This window comes from Falco naumanni, chromosome 20 (genome assembly GCF_017639655.2).
Source record: "Falco naumanni isolate bFalNau1 chromosome 20, bFalNau1.pat, whole genome shotgun sequence".
Lineage (NCBI taxonomy): Eukaryota > Metazoa > Chordata > Aves > Falconiformes > Falconidae > Falco > Falco naumanni.
Genome location: NC_054073.1, coordinates 1,623,886 through 1,646,755, shown reverse-complemented (window position 1 = coordinate 1,646,755; position 22,870 = coordinate 1,623,886). Strand labels below are relative to the sequence as shown.

Sequence of the window (22,870 nt, the reverse complement as noted above, 5' to 3'; positions counted from 1 at the left end):
CAGGGAGCGGGCGGGGCGCAGGGAGCGGGCGGGGCTCAGGGGGCGGGCGGGGCTCAGGGAGCGGGCGGGGCGCAGGGGGCGGGCGGGGCGCAGGGAGCGGGCGGGGCTCAGGGAGCGGGCGGGGCGCAGGGGGCAGCGGGCGTGGAGTTGCGCGACGCTCCCTGGCCGGGCCGCGCCCCCAGCCGGCCCCGCGCGCGGGGCGCGCACTTTACCTCGGCCCCTGCGCGGCGGCCGCCATGTCCCAAGATGGCGGAGGCGGCGGAGCTGAAGGTGCGGCGGGGGCTGGGGGCGGCCTGGGGGGAGTGAGCAGCGCGGGGCTGGGGGCTGTGGGCATCGGGGGGCTGGGGCGAGTCGGTGTGGCGCTGTGGGAGCTGAGGGGGCTGTAGGGATGGGGCCAGGTGGTGTGGGGTTGGGGGAGCTGAGGGGGCTGTGGGGAAGGGGCCAGGCGGTGTGGGGTTGGGGGAGCTGAGGGGGCTGTGGGGAAGGGGCCCCAGGCAGTGTGGGGCTGAGGGGGCGGTGGGGAAGGGGCCAGGCGGTGTGGGGCTGAGGGGGCTGTGGGGAAGGGGCCAGGTGGTGTGGGGCTGAGGGGGCCTGTGGAGCTGAAGGGGCTGTGGGGAAGGGGCCAGGCGGTGTGGGGTTGGGGGAGCTGAGGGGGCTGTGGGGAAGGGGCCAGGCGGTGTGGGGTTGGGGGAGCTGAGGGGGCTGTGGGGAAGGGGCCCCAGGCAGTGTGGGGCTGAGGGGGCTGTGGGGAAGGGGCCAGGCGGTGTGGGGCTGAGGGGGCTGTGGGGAAGGGGCCAGGCGGTGTGGGGCTGAGGGGGCTGTGGGGAAGGGGCCCCAGGCAGTGTGGGGCTGAGGGGGCTGTGGGGAAGGGGCCCCAGGCAGTGTGGGGCTGAGGGGGCTGTGGGGAAGGGGCCCCAGGCAGTGTGGGGCTGAGGGGGCTGTGGGGAAGGGGCCAGGCGGTGTGGGGCTGAGGGGGCTGTGGGGAAGGGGCCAGGCGGTGTGGGGCTGAGGGGGCTGTGGGGAAGGGGCCCCAGGCAGTGTGGGGCTGAGGGGGCTGTGGGGAAGGGGCCCCAGGCAGTGTGGGGCTGAGGGGGCTGTGGGGACGGCGAGTGGCACCACTGGGCTGAGGGGGGGATTGTGTGGGGCTGGCGATCAGCAGCCTGTGGCTGAAGGGATGGGGGCGGCTGCAGGGATGTGTGGGGCTGGGGGACTCTGCAGTGGGCCCAAGGTGGGGTGCGGGGCAGGGGGCGTTTGGGAGACAGACAGGGAGACCCGCGGGGCGGCAGAGCCAGGGCTTTGGGCTCTGTGGGGCAGCGGTGGCTGAAGGGGGGCGGGGGGGACAGCCGCTGTGGGGTGCGCAGGGGGCTGAGAGGAGCCGGGGGGCCCTGGCTCGGGGGCTGAGCCGTGGGGGGAAGGCGCAGGGACCACCGGGGCGCAGGGGCCGTTGGGGGGTGCCGGGCTCCGGTCCTTGGTGCACGGAGCGGTGGATGAAGCTGTCGCCTGCGGCAGTGAGCCCGGTGGGCTCCTCCGTGAGAGGAGGGAGCCCGGAGACCCTGGGGGGCTTCGGAAGCGCAGAGCCGCGGAGAAGAGAAGTAGAAACCCGAAGGAAGGGGAGAACCGAGAGCCGGCAGGTCCGGAGCCCTGGAGGATGCCGGGGGGCAGGCAGGGGGGGCAGCTTGGGGGGCAGGCGGGCGGAGGGAGCAGAGAGCGTGTAACATGGTAGTGCTGCACCAGTGCTCACAGCTGGATGGGGTTTCATCTCCCTCCACTCTCTTTTTCTCGTTTCTTCAGGAGTCAGAGTGTGTCACCACCTTTGCCCACCAGACTGTGGAATATGAAATTGCCCCTGGTAACTAATTCCAAAGCTGATTTTTTTCTTTTTTTCTTTTTTTTTTTTTTTTTCTCCTCCCTCTCCTTGTTGGCAATTTAATATTTTTCCCCCCACAGGCTGGAATATAGGTCTTAGCTGGCTGAAGGGGCCTCGGAGTCCTGCCTCCTTCCTTCCCCGTGCTGGGAACAGTAAGGCATTTGGGAACCAGCACCTTTTTGGCAGCCAGCCACAGCAAGGACATAATTCCCTGGAGTAATACTTGCCCATAATCTTTCCAGCAGTGCCCCCATCCAAGTTTTTGATACGGCTTCATGGCGTGATCTTTCTCCCTCCCCTAAAACTCGAACCCAACTACGACGGGAGCCCTATCAAGTAGCAAAACATTAACGATATTAGTGGAGAAATTGGATCCGGTGATTATAATTGGGTGACTCGGGACCATGCAGAAGTCGAGCTCTGGCAGTCCTGCAATTTGGGGCTGTAGTTTAGCAAACGGTAAAGCTGAGCACGGCCCATGCCGAAGCGTCTAATCCTTTCTGCTCCGTTTGCTCTGCGGATAAACCCCGGCAGAGTCCTGGGTTCAGACTAGGTGTAGCTTAGCGCGCCGGTCCACGTCTCTGGGGTTTGCCCCCCCCCCCCCGGGTGCCAGCCCTTTCGGTGGAGCTTGGTGTGATATGGGGCTTCTCCATTTTAGTTTTGAATCTCTTGTTCCCTTTCCCTCATCCATCTCCCCTAACCCCCTTTCTGGTTTCCTCACCAGGAGTTTGTTTAAGCTTTTTACCATCTGTGTCTCATTCTAAAAGCAAGGCGAGCTAGTTGAAAATGAAATGATTTCTCCTTATAAAGCCCGTACTTGGCTTAAGACGCTTTCCTTTATTTAAAAGACCAGACGGTGGGTCCCCTGGAAAGAGAAGAGGTTTGTGGACGTGCCTTGTTCAACAGCGGCACGATGGGACTCGAGCTTGCTGCGGATCCAGCCGCTCCCCAGGCCTCAGGTGCCCTCTGAGAGCTCTCGATTGCCTTCTCTTATGGCAACAAAGAGAGTTTTTTCCGCTGCTTTGATACTCTGAGCAGTAATCGGAGAGGCTCCGGCTGTAGATAAGAGTCCACAGCTGCTGCAGCGGTGGTGACACAGCCATCCTATGTCACGGGTGTGAGTGTTTTTTAACGATAAATGTGAATCTCGTGCTGGTGAGCCATGCTACACTAATCTCCTGCCGGTTGAAGGACTCTGGAGGATTTGTAGGCGGAATGGATGTGGGAAGAGGTCGGTTCCTTCGCAGTGATTGTGGCAGAAGGGGAGGGGAGTTGGTAAGAGGAACATTTGATAAATGTGCATCCCTAATGTATCTTTTCTGGGAGGTGTTTAAATCGGGCACTGTCAAAGCTGAGAGACCCCAGGTCGAGCTTTTTCCTCTTAAATGACAGTTTTCCTGCTTCTAAAAAATTCTCCTGGCTCCAAAAAGGGAGGGGGGAAAAAGTTATTCATTGTTTTCTTGACTGTATCACCCAGCAAAGGTAACAGCCAAACCCACAGGACCTACAGGGCTTTTTCTACACAAAACCTTACCCTGACGCTGCGTCTGTTCTGCATCAGGGACCACATGGCACTTTTTGTAACAGCAGAGCTGGCTTTGATAGCTTTACCAAATACTTCCCTTTAGTTTTTTTTTTTTTCCTTTTCTCCCCGGAAAGCAGAACATCTGTCACATTGTCCTTTTGGGATGCCACGTTTTTGGTGCAGGGGTAACATAATCCCAGTGCAGCGAACTAAACCACCTTCAGACCTCTCAGTGCGTAGACCAGAATCAATTGACTCCTGAGCTTGACCTGTGGATTAGGGAGGTGTGCCTCTTAATTCGGCACATTTAATTCGGGACACTCTTAATTCGGTTTATAAGTGACTCTGAAGAACTTGGGCTGTAAGGTGTAAAGGCGAGCTGTTCCTGTCAGCTGTTTTGGAAGGAAAAACAACTCCGTTGGGTTTCAGAATTGATTTGAAAGCAAAATAAGCCTCCTGTTAAACAGATGAAGTTTCGGCTTTTAGTTTGCATTTCTTTTATGGAAGAGATTGCAGGTTTTTGGCATTTCTGAACTGACAGAAGCCAACTTTTCCCTTTCCCCCTGGTGCTCCGCTGCAGCTGGATGAAGCCCCTCCGTGGAACCGAAATCATGGAATTAAACCCCACAGTGTTGTAACTAACCTGAGAGCAGTTCTACTACTGCTGAATTTTGGGAGCTTAAAGAGAAAAGCCTTTCTAGATGCAGAGTGGTGGTGAAACTCAGGTGTGCCTTTTCTTATTTAAAAGGGAGAGTGCTGGGATTTGCTCCATCCCAGGTTTAACCCTGTTTTACTTGCATGAAAGAACAGATTGTGCTAGAATATGTACATATACATACAGACGTAAGTACGTGTGCTTCCGTAGCACTCTGTCACCTCATGGGTGTTTCTGCTTGACTAATTCTGAAATCATATTGCCAGTTTGGGAGAAGGATGATTTTGTGAACGAGTGTGAGGTGGAGCCGAGTTTCTAGATCTGCTACTAGCTTCCCTGGTGTGACTGCGGAGAGGTCTCTGAGACCCTTTTTATTTTTCCTCCTGTGAAATGGGAATAATTCTGTGGGTTTTTTCCTCTTGGAGCATCTTTCAGCTTAACCCTGTCGGGCTTGTTGGGCTCGTGGTGAGAATCAGCAGGTCACTGTTGGGGAGGCAGGTTGTTCAATGATGCCAGCCTAGGTATAGACTTGGTGCCTGATGTATATTTTTCCTTAATTGCAGCCTTTCTCGTTAATGACCGATGTGTGTTTTCAGAGTTGATGTCTGCTGCGTCTGCTTAGAGAAACGGGGCATTCCCAAAGTAGGTTTTTGAAAGAAAAGGATAAAAGCAACAGCTGCAGACCCCTGCAGTCACGCTGGGGCTCGGCCTCTCTAAGCCAGCCCGAAGGGGGTTTAAAGTCAGAGCTTTAAAGCTGGAGAGGTAGAAAAACTTTAGTTTAAAAGTCCTTGTTGACCCTACAAGGACTTGTCAGTGTTTATCCGAAGGGAAGGTGATGTAACAGCCGTTTGGGTATCAGGAACTGCTCGGACATCCACTGATTCAGGAAGTTGGTTTTTTGGTTTTTTTTTTTTTTTTTTTTTTTTTTTTTTTCATTTCCGGATGCAAACAAAGTATCTAAAATTAAAACCCAAGCTACATATTTACAAGTTCCTGATGACAAAGGGGACCCTCAAACTTGACAGTGTCTCTTTCAAGGCCTCCCACCATCTTCCTTAGTGAACCCGTGGCTTGGTTTTGGGTTGGGTCTGCTCGCACGGCAGTTGTAATGGTGGTTGTGTTATTTTCTTGCAGCATATGGTTATGAGCTTTAGGGTATCGGAGTTACAAGTTCTCTTGGGCTTTGCTGGAAGGAACAAAAGTGGAAGGAAGCACGAACTTCTCACCAAGGCATTACAGCTGCTGAAATCTGGCTGCAGCCCGGCTGTCCAGATGAAAATTAAAGAACTGTACCGGCGGCGGTTCCCAAGGAAGATCTTAACCCCTTCGGACTTGTCAATGCTCCACATTCAGGCAGGACAGCTGCCCTCGGCCACCGCGCTGACGCAGGGCACGGTGTGTCACCTGCCCTATGACCACAGCTCTGCCGCTGCCGCCGTGCCGGCGGCTCTGCTGCCTCCCGTGCCCGCCCTGGGGCCCAAGCATGAGACAGACGTTCAGCATTTATCACCACCCATCCATCCCGTCCATCCCGATGTCAAGATGAAGAGGCTGCCCTTCTACGACGTTTATGATGAGTTGATAAAACCCACCACGTTAGGTACGTTTGAAAATGCTCATCCTCTAGTTCTTTGGAGGCTCCTTTTGTTTGCTGGGGTGGAGGAACTGGAGCTAGAGGCCGTGCAGCAGAACAGGGGTGGCGTGAGGAGCGGTAGGGCGAGCCTGCTGGGCTGCTTTCCGTCGGTGCGGGCTCAGAAGGACGGTACCCAGATGAACGTGGGATTTCATGGAGTTGTAGAATGGTTTGGGTGGGGAAGGACCCTAAAGACCACCCAGTGCCACCCTTGCCCTGGGCTGGGACACCTCCCGCTACAGCGGGTGCTCAGAGCCCCGTCCCGCTTGAACTGGAGTGTCCCCAGGGACGGGGCACCCACCGGGACGGGGTACCCACCGGGACGGGGCACCCACCGCCTCTCCGGGCAGCCCCTGCCGGGGTCCCACCACCCTCGGCGCAACAAATTCCTTCTTCACCCCCAGCCTGAATCTCCCCTTTTCAGTTCGAACCTCCCCTTCATCCTGTCGCTGCAGACGCTGCTGAAAAGTCCGTCCCCATCCTTCTGAGAAGCGCTGGAAGACCGGGATAAGGTCCCCCCGGAGCCCCCTCCTCTCCAGGCTGAGCCCCCAGCCTGGCCGCGCAGCAGAGGGGCTCCAGCCCTTGGGTCGTTTGAATGGATAATTCCCAGTTCCCAGCTGGCCAGGAATGGAAGCTTTTACTTGCTTGTCGGTCTCGTACCAAATCTGTGTGCGTGAAAAAGGCTGTTTCTTTCCCAGCTGACGCCTTTTCTGTTAAGTTTATATCGGTTTTGGATTATTTACTGCTCTCACCTGAGAGTTTTCTTTACCTTCTGAACTGTGAAGCTTCCTCTGCCCTGTTAGCATTTGGGTCCTGATCCCAAGAGAGTAAAAACTTGGTTCAGCTGGTGTGGGCTCAAATCGGTGAATGCCAGGAGAATTAATTATGAAAAGTGGTTTATTATTTTTGCAAAGAATCAGTGTTACAACCTCCAGCAAAATCCTCTGCCGCCTTTCAGTCTTCATTCTGCCTTAATTATTAACAAAACCTGTGGTCTTAAAATCTTCCAATATATAAAATTAAGGAGCTGGTTTATGCTTGAAGGCTGCAAACATGACAAGCGGTCAGCTCTTGTGTTGATGTGACATGGGGCAGGAGGTAAACGAAGATCTTATTTAAGAACAGAAACAGGGTGTTTCTCGACGCGATGCGGAGGCCGAGCCTGCCGGTGCTTCCCCATTTGTAAAAGGGGGAAAAGAAAATGCTGGGTTTTGGCTAATTGCAGGGAATTTGTGTGTTTGTTGAAATTAACATGCTGGTGGGGAGAGGTACAGTTAGCCCGGTAATTGCTGGTGGGTTTGGAAGGGCTGCGGCACCTGGGGTGACAGGAGCCCACGAAGAAGGGAGGGTTATTCTGGTTTTTAGAAGAAGTTGTATTTTTACTTTAGCTTGAGCCTTTCTGGCCTCTTCAGGCTAGATCCACCCATCTTAGGCCTTTTAAATGGTTTTCGCTTGGATTCGGGGTTGTTTTTCTTTCATATAAACATAGTAATGTTTGCTAAGGAGGAGATAAGTTGTGTCTGTACTGCAACCAAAACCCCTGCGCTTTTTGGGGGGTTTGGTTTTGTTGCTGTTTTGCTAAAAATTGCCTTTTCTTAGGTTTGGCTTTGCCCAGTCTCTCTGACAACCTGTGGTTAAGCCTCTTCCCTGAAATGGGATACTCGCCTTGCAAAAGAAATGAATTTTGAATATTTTTTTTCCTCTCCCTTGATAAAACTCTGGTACTTGTGTGCTGGTGCTTGAACTTGGAAGAGTGGGTTTTTTTACGCAATTCCTGGGGGATTACAGGCTTTTGCTTCTATTTTTGGCTTCTGGTGGTTTGCATCTTTCTCCTCCCTTGAGCTGCGGAAATGTCCCCTTCCCATTCTTTTGTTTTAGTTGCCTGGGGCAGTTTTGTTCTGAGCATCCAGATATGAAGGTCGTGATAGCAGAAAGATGCCAGCAATAAGCAATGTGTGGGAAAGAAGAATGAAGACAGGGCTGGAGAGGGTGATGGTGGGTGAGGACAGTGACACGGGGGGTTAAAGATGACGCCTCCTGGTCCCTCCATGCTCTGCTGCAAGCGAGGAAGATCCAGGCTTTGGCTTTCCCACTCCCCATCCCGTACCAAGCTCTTAGCTGTGTTATCTCAGAGACATCTGTGGGTGTTTCTGGGCTGGACGAAGGCTGCTGACAAAGCAGTAACACTGGTCATAAACTGGTTGTAAGATGGGAGTTGGTTGTAACTGGAGGCAGCAGAGGAGAAACTGCAGGTAGGAGTTTGCGCTGCTTTGGCACCCAACAACTTTAAACCGGCTCGGTTCGCAGCAGAATCGGGATCTGATTTTGTCATCGCGGAGTGAAAGGCTCAGAAAGTCCCAAGATGGTCAAAATTCCTCTGAATTTTTCTGCTCGGGTCTGCCAGCCTGTTGCTGCTGCTGGGGAAGATCTGGCAGGTCATCTGCCAGGAAACTCAGGGCCTTGCATTCCTGGCATTCCTCAGCTGCAGGAGGCTGGAGAAGCAAAACCCCTCACCCTGCTGAGGAATCCGTGCTTGAATTTGCTTTTTGGAGGCCAGCAGAAGGGTGCCCCTCTCCAGAGGCAGGTGGTGCAGAGGGTGAAGCAAACCTCTGCGGGTCTGTAGTCGCCTTGGATGGTCAAGCTCGTTACCAAACTCCCTGAAATAAATAAAGGGCCAAAATGTGGGATTTACACCAACTCATGCCACTGTGGTAACATCCTTGGCTTCGTTTTCTCTTGACCCAGGGATGCTCCGTGTCCCAGAGAGCACCGGTGGGAGCTGCCGCTGCTCAGGACCTCTCCTGGCGGGTGTAAAAATGAGTGCAAAGAGGCCAAATCGGCTTTTTGCAGCTTAATGTTGGCTTGCAACATCGGTGGCCTTCGTTCTGGGCTACCAGTGCTTTGCAATATATTAATAAAATAGCTCACGGTGGTTGTTGTGAGGGAGGCAGAGACCTGCCAGTTTTACCGAGGGGGAAGCTCAGGCGTGAAAGAAGAAGTAACTTGGTTAAGGTCAGGGTGAGAGGGGGGGAAATCCTGGCTCCTTTTTACATGTATCTGGCAGCAAATGTTTTCACCGAGCTCGCCACTAACCCTAGCGTGAAATCCTTGCTTCTCCCGTGGTGTGGGTTTTTGACGTGTGTTTAGTCTTAATCCAGGGCACGGCTGGTTTTCTCTGAATACACCGTGACTCTGTCCGTGTGCCTGAGGAGAATCTGGCAGTGCCTGATGATTGTTCATCAACTATTTATTCCGTAACCACAGTAATTATTATAATTTCTAGGGCGGTGGATGACCTCTGGCGTTCCCGTAGCTCCACGTTTGTTCTCGCTCTCCCCGGCCTGCCTGCTCTTGCTGGACTCGGGAGGCTGCTGCAGACTCCGGGGAGCGAGAGGGTGGGTTTCCCGAGGGCCTCACGGTTTGCTGTCTCTGCGAGCCACCTTACATCCCAGCCCTCCGTTCTCCTTGTAAATAAAACGACAGAAACGGAACGTCCACCTTGAAAGACAGACCTGAAGCTTGGTTACGTGCTCAGGGGCTTGGAGGGCCCCTGCGTGGGAATGGCAGTTAATTTTGATGACTAATTGCTTTCTGCGGATGCTGTCCTTTTCTTTATTAGGAGCCTTGGTGCCTCCAAGGGTAAGAATGACTTGGTAATGATTTAATTTGTCTTAAATTATCTTCTTCAGCCTCAACGAACAGTCAGCGGTTTGAAGAAGCTCATTTCACCTTTGCTCTGACCCCCCAGCAAGTTCAGCAGATCCTCACCTCCCGGTAAGCGGAGCGGTGGCTTTCGGGGTCCTGTGCAGGCGCGTGTGGCTGCTTCCCGGCTGTGGCTGCGTGTTCTTCCCTGGCGGAGCGGGAAGGGGAGTCAGGAGGGAAAACAGGCAGGGTTTGGGTGAGTGAGCCCGGCAGGCGAGGAGCTCAGGGCAGTAAGAGTAGGAGGAAGGACTGAACTTGAAACAATTTTGTGGTTCTCTGCTCCAGCGTGGTACGTTAGGATAAAATGCCAAGTTGAGTGTAAAAAGGGGAGTTCCTTGATGTCAGCAATGCTGTGCTGCTCACAGCCATTGAGGACCTGCCTAAAAGCCTGCGGAGCGGAATTCTTGTACGAAAGAAAGAAAAGAGAGCAACTGGGACAAAACCTGCTAGTTCATCCCAAAACGTAGGCCTGCCCTCCACTTGTGCCTGCAAACACCATCGTTTGTTTGCCTTGGCGAGCCTGTCGCTGGCATTCTATTCTTAGAACTCAGCAGCAGGACGAAGCTTTGAGGTTGATTTTCTCCCTTTTCCCACTGCACTCTCTCCTGTTTGATGGGCTTTTGCTTTATGTCCTTGTGGGGGAGTGTTGCCCGCGAGTCCAGACAGGTGTGACCTGTTCTTCCAATTCAGCTGCACTAGTTTTGTTCGTAACACAACTACCATGTATCGATACCCATACCGCTTAATAAAGTGTTAGGCTGTTGTAGTTCCCTCTTAAGCGCTGCTGACGGTGTTAAGACCCTCTTTTCTGTTGCAGAGATATCTTACCGGGCGCCAAATGTGATTACACTATACAGGTGCAATTAAGGTAATGTCTTTTTGATGAATGCATTAAGTCCTGTTCCCTGAGCTAGTGCGTTGGTATTAATTTGTCCTCGATTTTGATGACTCATGCTTTGAGCACTTGATTTGCTTTGAAATTGCATGTCGATTTGCTCAGAGGAAGATTTTAAACGTTCGGTGCTGCGCTCGGAGCGCGGGTTTCTGTAGGGGAGCGCACCTCTGGTGCTGTGCAGCAGCGAGGGTCCTTCTGAACTCGGCGAGGCTGAGCTCTCTCTCCGGGTGATGCTTTGTTGGCACAGGTGATGTGGCCTCACAAATGGTTGGGTTTTTTTTTCCATTTGAAGTGTGCAAAACTGAAAAAGATTAGATTTTGCTACACCTACAGAGAGCTCGCTGCTTCCTCATCTCAGTTTTAATTATTTGCCTTTTTGCAGATGCGTTGCAAAAGGCGGAGTAAGACGCAAAAACTACGTGACCTTAAAATTTGAACATTTTTTAATGCATGTGAAAATGCAAGACATGTTGGAGAGTGTGAGTAGAAAAATATTTGAAAGTGCTTCGTGAATTCCCCTCTGCTGCTCGCGGTCAGTGCTGGGGTGGTTATTTAAGTGCCTACCCACACTGTCCTGCCGTGCTGAATAGGAACCGAGGAGGCTCTTGCCCAACATTCAGCCCTGGGCAGCGTTACAGAACGTTAAATTTTATTATCAGGGGTTTGAACAAGAGAGCAAAGAGACAAGAGGATCACTGCTGTACTCGCAGGAAAAAAAGGGATGAGGTGTTTAGGGCTTTGGTACCTGGAAGCCTGAAGAGAAGTGGTTGTTTGAAACGGAAGACTTTTGATTTAATTCAAAAAAGAGCCTCTCTGTTTTCAGGAGGGCATTCTGTATGAATTATGATTCCATGACGGTGTCTGTCTGATTTGGGGCTTTACAGTGGCAGTTTTCCTGCTGTGTCCATCTGTTCTGCTGTCGCGCGCGGAGCTGGTGGAGTGAGGCGTACGGGCAGCCTGTTCCCTGGGATGCACCAGGAGGCGGATGCTGGGAACGTCTCGCTGTAGCACAGGGGCACCGCCGGTGTGTTTGAGGGACCAGTTTCAGCGTATCTGCTCCTTGCTGTCTGTGGGGGAGGAAACGGAGGTTACCAAAGAGCCCGTCGGTGTTTTCCAGGAAGCTTTCAGGAGTCTCCTGGGGTGTCCAGGGGCCATCCCTTCTCTTGGAGAAGCGAATCCTCGTTCAGTGAACTTCAGCGCAAGAGTTAAAAGATGGTGGTGACACCATCTCTTCTCTCCTGCTGATGTGCTTCAGCAGACATGGTGTACTCATGTTCCCAAGCAAGAAAAAGATTAACTCTCAATTTTATTCTTTGTTTTATTTGGCAAGCAGAGCCAGGTTAAAGAACAATAAGATCAGATCTGTTTATTTTTTGAGAACATTGGTGGTGTGGCTCTGCAGCGGCGTGACGTGCCAGGGCTTGATCTCATCGCTCCAAAAAGCCGGCCGAGGTCCCGGCTGACTCACGGCTGCGCGGCAGGGCTGCAGTTTCGGCGTGGGGAGCCGTCCCTGGCGGGGCACCCTCCTTTGAGAGCAAACAGAGCGCACGGCCGCCTGCTCAAAGGGATTGGGGTCTGATCCGGAGCCTGGTCTGGGTTGCTGGTGCTGACATCTTTACGATGAGGAAGGCAACGGTGGGATGTCAAGTGGTGGCAGATGAGCCTTGAGATTGGCCCAGGCAGTAACCAGGCCTGCTGTGAGATGCGCTTTGGGTCAAATGCAACTTTTTACTTCCTCGGATGCTTTTCTTGGGTAACTTGATGTAGTTCCTTCCATCTCGGAGGGCTGCAGAATCTGCACCCAAAGCTGGGTTAAGCCATCCACCGCGACGCTGCTGCTGTGGGAATTGTATCGGGGTGGCCGGAGCGGGTCCTGAACGGCACCCGGGTTAGCTGCCCGCAGCGCTCGAACCCGGAGCTCGGTTTGTGGCACTCTGGGAATGAGGTTAAGGCTGGAGAAAGACACTTCGCCTTTGGAACCGCGGTTCTGGGTAGCTTAGGTTGTCACCCGGGCTGAAGAAAACGAGCCGCAGCACGCACGTTAGCCGTCGTTTGAAACCGCTGGCGTTTTTCTGTCTTGGTTCTCGTCTCGCTTTTGCCGCAGGTAGGGTTTGAAACGCCTGTAGGGCTCTTCATCTGCTTCTGTGTTTTCCAGCCATTGATCTGTTCTGCTTGGAAAATGTTTTTCCCTTTTTCAAGGGAAGTTTGGCTGCCGGTTCTTGCGAGTGTCACCACTCACTTGCCAGTTTCTCCCTCCTGCTTCTTAGGTTTTGCTTGTGTGAAACCAGCTGTCCCCAAGAAGATTACTTCCCTCCTAATTTATTTGTCAAGGTCAATGGAAAACTCTGTCCCCTGCCTGTGAGTAAATCTTATTTCTTCTTAATATGTTGTAGACTGAAGTCCGGCCTTTTGCACAGCTGCAGCTCCCAGTGAGTGCAGTGGGAATGTATTTTTCCGGAGATTAAAGACTGAAGAATGGTGTGGTTAGTGCAAAACTGATTTCGTGTGACAGGGCTGTGGATTGGTGATGAAAGCTGCTTTTTGCTTCAAGGAGCGTGGCCCTGAAGTAAGAATATGCAAGCTTTGGGCCCGATTTATTTATTATTTTGTAACGAGCAGATTCAGTCTCATTTTTCATGAGAAGCTTATCAATAAAAATCTGAGATTAACGGAATAATGGCACTGCCTTTACTTTACGGCGTTGCAGGAGAGACCTGGATGCTCCAGTCAAAGCTGGGGTCCTTTGGGCTGGGTTATGTGTAAAAATAGAATCAGAAGTGGCGCTCGCCTCAGTTTACAGCCCAAAAAGGGATGCGATTCCGTGTCGCACCTAGGAAAGGTACCCGAGGTTTGGCAGTCGGGCCGGTTCCCTGTCAGCTGTCCCACGCTGGCTTTGCTCTGCTGTCGCTGGCACCGCTGGCAATCAAACCTGCAGAACAGCTAACCCTCTGCCTGAATCGCTCCCTTAATATTTTTAGCCATTATTCAGTTTGTGCCTCAGATATTCTGTCTGGTTTATGGCCCAGATGATTAGTAACCTGCTTTAATAAATAAATAAATAAAAAATTTAAAAAAGAGGCCGTTTCTGGCCCTGTGGGGTGGCAAGAGGGAAGCGCATGTGAGATGCAAGATGGCTGCAGGGTTCCCCCCAGCTTCTGCTCGCGGATAAGGTTTCTTGCCTTCAGTTGGATGAGTCATCCGCAGCTGAGAAGCTGTTCGCAGCACAGCAGCTCAACGGGAAACGTTTTTTGGGGTTTACTTCTGCTTAAACTGTGGCGGGGTGGCTGCTGAATCAGTCTCAAGCTGCCCGCTCTAACAGAGCGATGAAAAAGGGGTGGTGTAAATCTCCCGGAATTACAGGAAAAGCACTCTTGGGCTGAGTAACGGGATGGGTTTCTAATCAAGTTGGAATGTGGATATAATGAAGCAAAAAATGAGATGAACATGAGCTTTGTCACAGGAGGTAATTTTTCAGCTTCCCAGGCTCGCTGAACTGGGTGGGATTTGGTTTTTAATTCAATGCCATTTGTGCGTGCAACACATCCCGGACTGACAGCTCTCTGTGCAGAGAGGTTCAGCTAAACGATGGGATGGATCCCCGAGTGTGCTCGTCAGCGTAAGGATATTAGGGGCACCCTTTAGTCTTAACTTCTTGACGCTGAGGAGCAGCAGCGTGCCGCTTTGAGATTCGTAGAGAAATTCTCATGTGAGCTCTGAGGTGTGACGGGAAATGTCTGCAGAAGGTAACCGTGAAGAAATGGGGTTTGTAGATTTTTGTACGTGGCCTTATGCCTCAGAGAGAATTTCTTTTATGCCAGGTAATCTTTCTTTCTGTGCAGGGTTATCTCCCGCCCACAAAGAACGGCGCAGAGCCGAAACGACCCAGCCGCCCCGTCAACATCACTCCGTTGGCGCGGCTTTCAGCCACCGTCCCGAACACGATCGTCGTGAACTGGTCCTCGGAGTTTGGCAGGGTGAGGGAGGTGGAAGTTGTTTCCCCGTTTGCTGCTGTTCCTTCGCCACCGGCTCGTTGGCAGCCTCGGGTCTGCAGGGCAGAACTGAGGGCGCCGAGCTGTGCGGAGGGGAGAGCCCTCCTTGCCGCTGGGATTTGCTGGGTCTGAGCAGTGCCAACTTCTTTTCAACAGAACTACTCCCTGTCGGTGTACCTGGTGAAGCAGCTGACGTCGGTAACACTGCTACAGAAGCTGAGAGCCAAGGGCATCCGAAATCCGGACCATTCCCGAGCCCTGAGTAAGTGTCTCGTAGCTCTGAGCTGGTCCTGTGCCGCGTCTGGGGAGATGGAGCAGGTCTGAATTAGTGCGCGAGGGCAGCGCGGCTCCTCCTGTGCGCCCCTCTCCCCCTGGCCCGTTGGTGAGCACCTGACGGGACGGGAAGGACCCCGGCTGACGGATTGTTTCCCAGCGATGCCGTCTGACAAGGCTCTGAATCAAACTGTTCCCCAGGTCGCTGCCCGTACCCCGCTGTGATATTACTGGAGCGTTTGTTCCATGAGCAGCAGTGGGAGCGACGCTGTTGCCGCTTCGGTTGCACGCTGTTTCCCCGTGACCACCCGTTTCCCCCGTGCTGTTGTTTTACAGACAGGCTGTAAAGTCTTTAAATCAGGGGTGTCTCTTGGTGCTGCACGTATGGTGTGGCCAAGGCGACTTGCTGGAGCTGTTAACCTCGTAAATAGTGATAATGTCTGCTGCCGTAAGCGTTACCTGCCTGTAATTGGGATAGTAAGTGTCGTGGTGCAAGCTATAAATCATGTCTGTGCATATTTCTGCGTGTAAAAGGAGGAGGGTGTTGACAGGAGACCTTTTTTTTTCTCCTCCTCTTCTTTCAGTCAAAGAAAAACTAACAGCTGATCCCGACAGCGAGATAGCTACAACGAGCTTACGCGTTTCCCTGATGTGTCCAGTAGGTTCCTATATTTTCATTCATTTTTCTGGGACAGGCCTCTGCTTCCTGCTTTACCTTCCCATTGCGGTTGAGCGCTTTGGAGTGCGACAAGAGCTAATGCTGCTGCAGCCCTGCTTGTGTTGAGAAATCAGCTTTGGGTTCTAAATAAAAGCAGAGCCGCTCGCTTTGGTGCGTTACAAAAATCGCCGCGGTGGTTGGCCCGAACTGCCTAGCCAAAAAATGTCTTCTGTTGACCCGCTCCTTGTGTTTCACCATGGCTGTTAGCATGCGTTCGAGGTGGAAGCGAGCTTAAAAACACAACCAAAAGGCAAAAATGCCCTCGGGAAAGCTTGTTTTCTTTTTGTGTGGTAATTCTTTGTTGCTGTTTCCTTTTGCCTCTTGTTGAACGTGCTAGAGAGCTGGGCAGGGGAGAGAAGGGAATGCACGGGGCTAACACCGCTGGCTTTACCCGGCACCACAAGAGGCGGCTTGTACAAACCCAACTTCGTTTCTTCTCCCTTGCCCCCAGCTGGGGAAGATGAGGCTGATTGTGCCCTGCCGAGCCATCACGTGCACCCACCTCCAGTGCTTCGACGCAGCGCTCTACCTTCAAATGAATGAGAAGAAACCCACGTGGACTTGTCCCGTGTGTGACAGGAAAGCCCCGTACGACAGCCTGATAATCGACGGGTGAGCTGAACAGGCTTCTTACGCGGCCTTTTAGCCTGGATAATACTTCCCTTATCCTCTGATGCTAGCAGATATAGGCAAGTTACAGCCCTGAATAACTTAAAAATCTGATTGTTCGCTCCCTGAACTGCTTTGATGCCAATCTGGAGAGATTTCTCCCAAAGAACAAGAAGCCTCTGTCAAAATCTTGGCTTCCTTGCTGGCAGCCTCTGCAGAGGCAGTAGCGAGGGAACCTGCTCACCAGGGTTTGAACAGAGCCCCCCTGTGTACGCCCAACAGCCCGTCATCGAACTGAACTCGCAGGTGACGCTGGCACAGGTTTTAGAACAGCAATTCCTCGTACCCCTGGTACCCATCTCCTCAGGACCGTCAGTCCCGTGTCGCGTGTGCCGGCCCACGTGCGTGTATTCGTACGGGAGTCCCTGCAGGGGTTTGCTCTCCCCAGCTTCTGCTCTCTTCCGACAGCTTGTTCATGGAGATCCTGAACTCCTGCACCGACTGCGATGAGATCCAGTTCATGGAGGACGGCTCCTGGTGTCCCATGAAGCCCAAGAAGGAGAACCAGGAGGTGTGCCAGACGGCTGCGTTCAGTGGGATCGAGGGTATGGGAGCTTTGGTCACCCACTGGGGGTTTTTTTGGTGGGTTTTGGGGTTTTTTTTTTTCCAAAGCAACATATACACTTACAATTTTTACATTGACAACACAACACTGGGAGCGTTTCGGATCCCGTCTGGGAGCTGGTATTTGGGATCACGCTGCAATACTGGGAGCGTGATGGGCACTTAGCACGGTCCTGTGGAGTAAGTGCTAGGAAAAACAAGAAAAAAGTGCAGGTCCCTCTCGAAACTGCAGCAACAATTCCAGGTGGGCTGGGAGACCCGGCTGCGAGCGTGGGGATGATGCTTCTGCTCTGGGATGGGGTGTGGATTTGCCACGAGCCGTTTGGAAGTCCCGAGTGTCTCACGGGGTTGTAGTGCTTGTAGAGGCGGCGGTGTTTTGCTCGCCTCCGCTTCAGCAGCTGAAGCCGGTTGCTGGCTTTTTCTCTGCAGCCACCTCCCTCTACACCGTCAGCTCCGAGGGCAGGAGCTTGTCAGAGGGCAAAAAACCGGTGGAGGTTATTGATCTCACCCTGGACAGCTCGTCGGATGAGGAGGAGCCGCCTGCCAAGAAGCCGTGCCCGCTCCCCAGTGTGGCTCTGCCGCCCGCGGCCAGGCCCAAGGGGTAAGGCAGCAGGGACCGGACCCCCTGCTCCACTGGGCTTCGGCTGGCTCGGCTTCCTTCCCGTCGGCTTGCTTCCTTCCCGTCGGCTTGCTTCCTTCCCGTCGGCTTGCTTCCTTCCCGTCGGCTTGCTTCCTTCCCGTCGGCTTGCTTCCTTCCCGTCGCAGTAACTGGATCCGAGCTCTGGGATGGGAAGCGCTGCTGCTGCTTGGCCGGTCACCTCACCTTGCTGCCCCGGCACGGGGGAGGACGGGGGGGGCTTGTCTTTGCTGTACGTGTGGTAGCATTGGGGGGGGGTTCCTTTTTTTATTTTTCCTGACCCCCTGTTTTTTCTGATCAGTGATGGAGTTTTCCCCTCGGGCGCTGTTCTGCTTTTGTCGAATGCTCATGGTGCCTGTGTTCTGTCCCAGGGTGTTAAGTGTCGACCACCCGCCATCTTCCGTCCTGCGGAGTCCTCCCACGGCAGCTCTCGGCAGCGAGTATCTCTCCAGCCTCCCCATTCCCGACTACCATCCTTCCTACCAGGTGCCCTCAGAGCTTCAAGGTAAGAGCAAAGCCCCGGGCAGCAGTTACCAGTACGCCCAGCTGTACCAGTTTACCAGACTAAGGAGCTGGCCGTAACGCCCGGCGCCCTGGTCCCTCTTCGGCCGAGCTTTGGAGGCCTTTGGGTCGCTCACGCGCTGCCCTGTCCTGCCCTGGCAGCTCCTGCAGACCAGAGCCCGTATTCCCGAGCAACAAGAGTTCACTGGCCTGACACGAGGGAAGGAAACTTCTAGAGTCCCTCGTTCCTGGGGCAGGGCCCCCGAGAGACTGCTCGAGGGGCCTGCAGTGAGATAGTCACCTGCAGAACAGCTTGAAATCTGGTTTTTCGGAGCCGGGGGGCAGGAAGGAGCCAGGTTTTGGCTGTTGGTGGGTCCCAGGGCCACCAAGGTCTCGCGCTGTGGCTTCCCTTTGGGGGACCTGGCCGTGCCCGGTGGCGCAGAGGGAAGCAGGCTCAGGTCAAGGCTCTGGTCAAGACCCTTTTTGCAGCGTGGTTCGGTGTCGCCAGCCCCCCGGGGCTGTGCTGGTGCAGCCCTCTGCGGGTCTGCTGAGCTCCGCTGGAACCGGGCTGCGGTGCCAGGCGCCGCGACAGCTCCGGAGAAGTGACATTTCATTCGCCCTGGGCGGTTCCATCGCTGAGGCCACGCGCTGGGTCGGAGCTGGGGCCGACGGTGTCGTGATATCTAGTACTTGGGTCAGTGTGGTAGCACCGTTGGGCTCCCCTTCCTGCCAGAAGTTTGTTTACCATCAAGAGATTTGTTTTTCCCCTTTTTATTTTTCCTCTTTTTATTTTTTTTAGGTCTGGATTTGTTTTCCTTCCTCCAAAGTGAAAATCAGGTAAGCTTAGGGCTCGGCGTTTGTTTGTTTGTTTGTTTGTTTTTGCTTTTGTTTTTCTTTTCTCCTTGCCATATCTGCAGACCGGCAAACACATCCCTCTTCACTCCTCCAACCTTCCTCCTTCCTCCTCCATCCTCTTCCTCTGTGAGGGCGGTGTAGGAGGCAGGGAGGGTGCCAGCTCTGCGGTTCCGCGGGCAGCACCCGACACCGCGGGGAGACACGTTGCGCCCCTCTCTTCTTCCGCAGTAGCCGCTCCCCTGAGCCTGCCTTGCTGGGCCACGGCTCCCGCTTCTTTCTCGCTGCTGGGCTTTGCCCCCCGCTGCTGCCGCCCTCCCCTCGAGCCCACCTTGTGCTGACGGTTCAGGGGCGATCCTGGGAATCTGGTACATGTCGTGGGGAGCTGCAGGAGCGATCCCGGCGCGACCTGTCCTCCCCGTGGGCGCGTGCCCTGTCCGAAGGGCTGCCTGGGGCGCCGGGGCCGGAGGTTTTTGGGGATGCCGCGAGCCGATGCTGTTTGTTCCTTTGCTCGGCAGCACTACAGCCCTTCCGTGATCACCTCCCTGGATGAGCAGGATGCGCTCGGCCATTTCTTCCAGTACAGAGGCACGTCTGGCCACTTCATAAACATGAGCCCCCTGGCCCCCGTGATGGCAGGCTCCCACGGCGCGGTCAGCCCGGCCGGCGGCCGCATCAGCAGCATCGTCTCCACCAGCGCGCTGCGGGAGAGCCACGGGCACAATGGGACGATAAGTAGCGGCGCGGCGCTCCCGGGCTGCAGGCCAGACATCATTTCCCTGGACTGAGGCCACGCCGGTGGCTGTTCCTCCCTCTGCCAGGGCGGGAGCCCAGGGCGCTTTTCCAGCCTTCGGGAATGGTTCCCTGTCCGGGGCTGGAAGGATCCGACCAGGAACCCTTCGGGTGACCCCCCCCCCCGCCGCTGTCACCAGTGCCCCCAGGCCTTGTGCCGGCGGTTTCCAGTCCTTCCGCGGTAGGAAGGATGCGTCCCACGGCCGTAGCTGTGCGCACAGCACGCTCCCGAGCTCGGTGGGATGTCGGCTGGCGAGTGCCCGTCTCCGAGGGTCAGCCATACCCCCTGACTTTTAAAGAAGTACCTTTAAACTATTCGTTAGGGTTCTGCTCCAGCGGTCCAAGAGCTGAGGAGGAGAATTCTGCCGCAGGAGCAGCTCCCGCTTCCCCAGGGCAGCCCGTCCTGCACCCCCCCCCGCCCCCCTGGGGACCCTGAGCGAGGCTGGTGCTGCCTCCCGAGCCCCGACTGGAAATTATTCCTCATTTTTAATGGGAGGCGGCGGCAGGGGGATGAGCAGGGACGAGCAACCCGGGAGGGAGGCGCGGCGGGTGCCCTGACCACGCTGCTGCCTCCCTCCCACCCGCCCCTTTAGTGCTGTCACAGTTGTAATTACAGTGTATTTAAAGGAAAAAAAAAAAAAAAACAAACTAATTTTTCCCCCTTTTAAATATTCCCAGCCAGACCTGTACAGAGAACAAATAGATGATCTATATTTTCAGTTGCAGCTTTTGTACATACAAAACTCCAAAGAGCTCCCCGTTCCTGTACCTACGCGAGGACTAAATGAAGGTTGCGTCCAGAGGTGACGACGCATCATCCGCTGCACAAATTATTTATGTATTTAAATGTGTATCTTGGTTTGTAACCTCTACAGCGATATACCCACTGCTTGGGCTTGCTCCCCGTGGCCGACCTCGTCTCTCAATTCTGGTGGTGCAGCGCGAGGTATCACATGTAGCAATTTTTTTTTAGCACTTTTTTTTTTTTTTTTTTTTTATAACTGCTCCTTCCCTGGAATTCAATGCGGTGCCCGGGCCGGGGGAGCAGCGCACAGCATCCTGCTTGGACGATTTATTTCTTGTATCGTACGCGCGGTGAGTATTTCAATGCAATAAAAGTGTTAAATCCTTGAGCTGGGTTAAATCGCCGCCCGGACCCCTGGTGCGAGGAGCTGGGGGGACGAGGGGGCGCGGGGACCTCAGCCTGGTGCCCCCCCACCGGCTCCGCCACCCCTGAGGGGGATCTTGGCGTTTCGGAACATCGGCATTTCTGAAATCCCCCACGGGGAGGGGGGTTCCCAACGCCACCTGCTCAGGTCAGCCCCCTGCTCAGGTCAGCCCCCTCCCCTAACTCTGCTCTGCTCTCCCTGGAGCCCAGCCCCCTCTTGGAGCAGCAGGATGCGGCCACCGTGGGACCCCGCTCCCCCGGCAAGCGCGGCGGCTCCGCTCTGGGTACTGCCAGGCTGCCGCCCCCTTTTATGGACCCAGCACCGCGTGAGCTTGGCTGGGGCACGTGCCCTGCTCAGCGCCCATCCTGCCCCCTCCTCACCCTCCCCGGGGCTGGCAGCGGGGGCCGTGCCCACCCATCCCACTCCCCCCCCTCGCTTCCCCATCCCCCTCCCACACGGACTCCAGTCCCCGTGGGCAGTGACTTTATTCCCTGTGGTGTGGCACTGCCCTTGGGCCCGGGGGCTCCAGCCAGCGCTGAAGAGCGAACTTGGTGCCGGTGCTGACGCGCTCCACGTCCTCCCCGTGGGCTGGGGCCACGCGCAGGAGCGTGGCGGTGGGGAGCTGGGTGCTGCGGGCACTGCCATCACGCAGCTCCGTGATGCTGAGGGAAGGAAGGCGGTAGGGACAAGGGGTCTGGGGGTCTCTGCGCCCCGTTTCTCGCAGCCCCCTGGGTGTGTCCTCACCTGACGGTGGCCGGCAGCGTGTCGGGGACGCTTCCCACGCTGTCTGCTCCGTCCTCGGTGGCTGCGATGGCCTCTAGGATGGGGGGCTCCAGCCAGGCGTAGGCGCTCACCTCACTCTCGCTGGGCCGCATCCTGGCCTGGACCCCCGAGGCTCAGGCGCGGAGCCCCCCGGCGGTCCCCAGCCCCCACCCCCGGTTGGGTGCTGCTCACCTCCAGCTGCTCGTGGGGCTCGGCGGAGAGCAGCAGCAGGTAGGTGACGATGTGGTGGCGGCGCGGCAGCCCCCGGCTCAGCATGGGCGGGTAGATGGACTGGGGGAACATGAGCAGTGCTGGGACCCTGGGCCGGTCCCGTTGGGAGTGGGGAACCTGTCAGCCAGGTGCCGCCACCCCCACCCATGGGTGCTGGGTGCTATGGGGGCGGGGGGCCGGTGCTGAGCCCCCCAGCCCAGCAGGGTGTTACCTCCCAGAGGCCGAGCATCCTCCAGGAGAAGGTCCCCGCGTCCAGGCGCAGCCCCGTCTCCTCCTCCAGCTCCCGCAGCCCCACGTCCAGCAGCTGCGGCCGAGGAGAGATGGGGGGGGGGGTAGGTCAGAGTGCACCAGCCCCCCAACACCCCCTCCTCCCTGTCCCCTCACCTCCTCATCCGGCTCCACGTGCCCACCTGCGAGGAGGGGACAGAGGGTTAGGGGCACCCCAAAGCGATTGCCCCCCCCTCCCCCCCCGCTGCGGCTGGACTCACCGGGCGGCACCCAGACGTTGGGGAAGATGCTGAGGGTGCTGGCGCGGCGCGTGAGCAGGATGCGGCCGGTGCTGGCCTGCAGCAGCACCGCCACCCCCGCGGCCACCCCCCGGCCCCGCAGCTCGGCGGGGGGGGTCAGCTCCGGCCGCTGCCCCAGGCACTTGGCGGGGCAGAAGGAGGGTCTCTGCGGGGGAGACGTGTGAGAGGAGGGGGGGGGGCACTGTGGGGGGGGGCACCCAGGGGTGCGCTGGCCCCTCACCCACCTTGAGGAGGGTGGTGGTGGAGCCGGGGAAGGCCACGTCGGAGATGAGGAAGCGGCCGCCATCCAGCCCGCAGGTCACCACAGCCGCGTCCTCGTGTGCGGCGCAGAAGGTGCCGGTGACGCTCTGGGGGGGGGGGGGGGCGTGGCCTGTGCCGTGGCACCGCGATGGCCACCGCGATGGCCAGTACCGTGGCACCGCGATGGCCACCAGCATGGCACAGGAGCCCCCTGCGGCAGCAGCCAGGTGTGTGCACAACCCCCACCCCCAGGTGTCTGTGCACTCTTGCACCCCCCTTGCACGCTCACCCCCTGCTGTGCCCCCCCTTGCACAGTCACCCCCCTGCTGTGCCCCTCCCGCCCGGTGCAGGCTTTGCACGCCCAGCGCGCCCCCCTCACTGCCCCCCCCCCCCCGCCCCCCCTTTGCCCCCGGTACCTGCCCGAAGGCCGCGGGCCGCCCTGCGCCGCGCCCCGCCCCGCCCCGCCGCACGTGCACCAGCACGCGCGCCAGCCCCGCCATGGGCGCTCCGGAGGGGCGTGGCCCCACGGGGCGGGGGGTGTGGCCCCACTGGGGGCGTGGCTTCGTCGCGGAAGTGGGGGGCGCCCCCTGCCGGCGACAGCGCGCACAGCGGCGCCTACACGCACCGACCGACCAACCCCCCCCCGCGACCACCACCGCACCCCCCCCA

At 56.2% G+C, this 22,870-nt stretch overlaps 2 protein-coding genes across 6 annotated transcripts; one reads left to right on the top strand and one right to left on the bottom strand.

The window, feature by feature from the left end:
* The first annotated feature begins 155 nt into the window (after positions 1-155).
* Positions 156-20,403, top strand: PIAS3 (protein inhibitor of activated STAT 3). 4 transcript variants are annotated; one of them, XM_040618552.1, is made up of 16 exons: positions 251-270; positions 1,792-1,849; positions 2,716-3,142; positions 5,182-5,647; positions 9,370-9,454; positions 10,200-10,250; positions 12,545-12,635; positions 14,117-14,251; positions 14,423-14,528; positions 15,124-15,197; positions 15,709-15,869; positions 16,335-16,471; positions 16,920-17,091; positions 17,499-17,632; positions 18,428-18,465; positions 18,999-20,403. In XM_040618552.1, the coding sequence occupies exons 3-16, from the start codon at positions 3,083-3,085 to the stop codon at positions 19,266-19,268; spliced, it is 1,980 nt and encodes a 659-aa protein (XP_040474486.1). In that variant the 5' UTR covers positions 251-270; positions 1,792-1,849; positions 2,716-3,082; the 3' UTR covers positions 19,269-20,403. The 4 variants fall into 4 exon arrangements, with proteins under 4 accessions (XP_040474489.1, XP_040474487.1, XP_040474486.1 ...); XM_040618554.1 differs by having other exon boundaries at positions 16,920-17,092; positions 17,497-17,632; positions 18,712-19,114; XM_040618553.1 differs by lacking the exon at positions 2,716-3,142 and having other exon boundaries at positions 158-270; positions 16,920-17,092; positions 17,497-17,632.
* NUDT17 (nudix hydrolase 17) lies at positions 19,962-22,713 on the bottom strand. 2 transcript variants are annotated; one of them, XM_040618830.1, is made up of 8 exons: positions 22,618-22,713; positions 22,186-22,308; positions 21,923-22,106; positions 21,819-21,844; positions 21,646-21,738; positions 21,396-21,494; positions 21,186-21,322; positions 19,962-21,103 (listed from the first exon to the last, which is right to left on the bottom strand). In XM_040618830.1, the coding sequence occupies exons 1-8, from the start codon at positions 22,699-22,701 to the stop codon at positions 20,926-20,928; spliced, it is 924 nt and encodes a 307-aa protein (XP_040474764.1). In that variant the 5' UTR covers positions 22,702-22,713; the 3' UTR covers positions 19,962-20,925. The 2 variants fall into 2 exon arrangements, with proteins under 2 accessions (XP_040474764.1, XP_040474763.1); XM_040618829.1 differs by lacking the exon at positions 22,618-22,713 and having other exon boundaries at positions 22,186-22,450.
* Positions 22,714-22,870: the final 157 nt, after the last annotated feature.

Bases quoted from the DNA above. Each gene is read 5' to 3' on its own strand.
- PIAS3 (XM_040618552.1), top strand. From the start codon at position 3,083: ATGGATGTGGGAAGAGGTCGGTTCCTTCGCAGTGATTGTGGCAGAAGG. The intron at 15,870-16,334 runs GTGAGCTGAACA...CTCTTCCGACAG, and splicing joins GACAGCCTGATAATCGACGG to CTTGTTCATGGAGATCCTGA. The intron at 16,472-16,919 runs GTATGGGAGCTT...TTTTCTCTGCAG, and splicing joins TGCGTTCAGTGGGATCGAGG to CCACCTCCCTCTACACCGTC.
- NUDT17 (XM_040618829.1), bottom strand. From the start codon at position 22,398: ATGCTGGTGGCCATCGCGGTGCCACGGTACTGGCCATCGCGGTGGCCA. The intron at 22,107-22,185 runs GTGGGTGAGGGG...TCTCCCCCGCAG, and splicing joins CCACCACCACCCTCCTCAAG to AGACCCTCCTTCTGCCCCGC. The intron at 21,323-21,395 runs GTGAGCAGCACC...TCGGGGGTCCAG, and splicing joins AGCCCCACGAGCAGCTGGAG to GCCAGGATGCGGCCCAGCGA.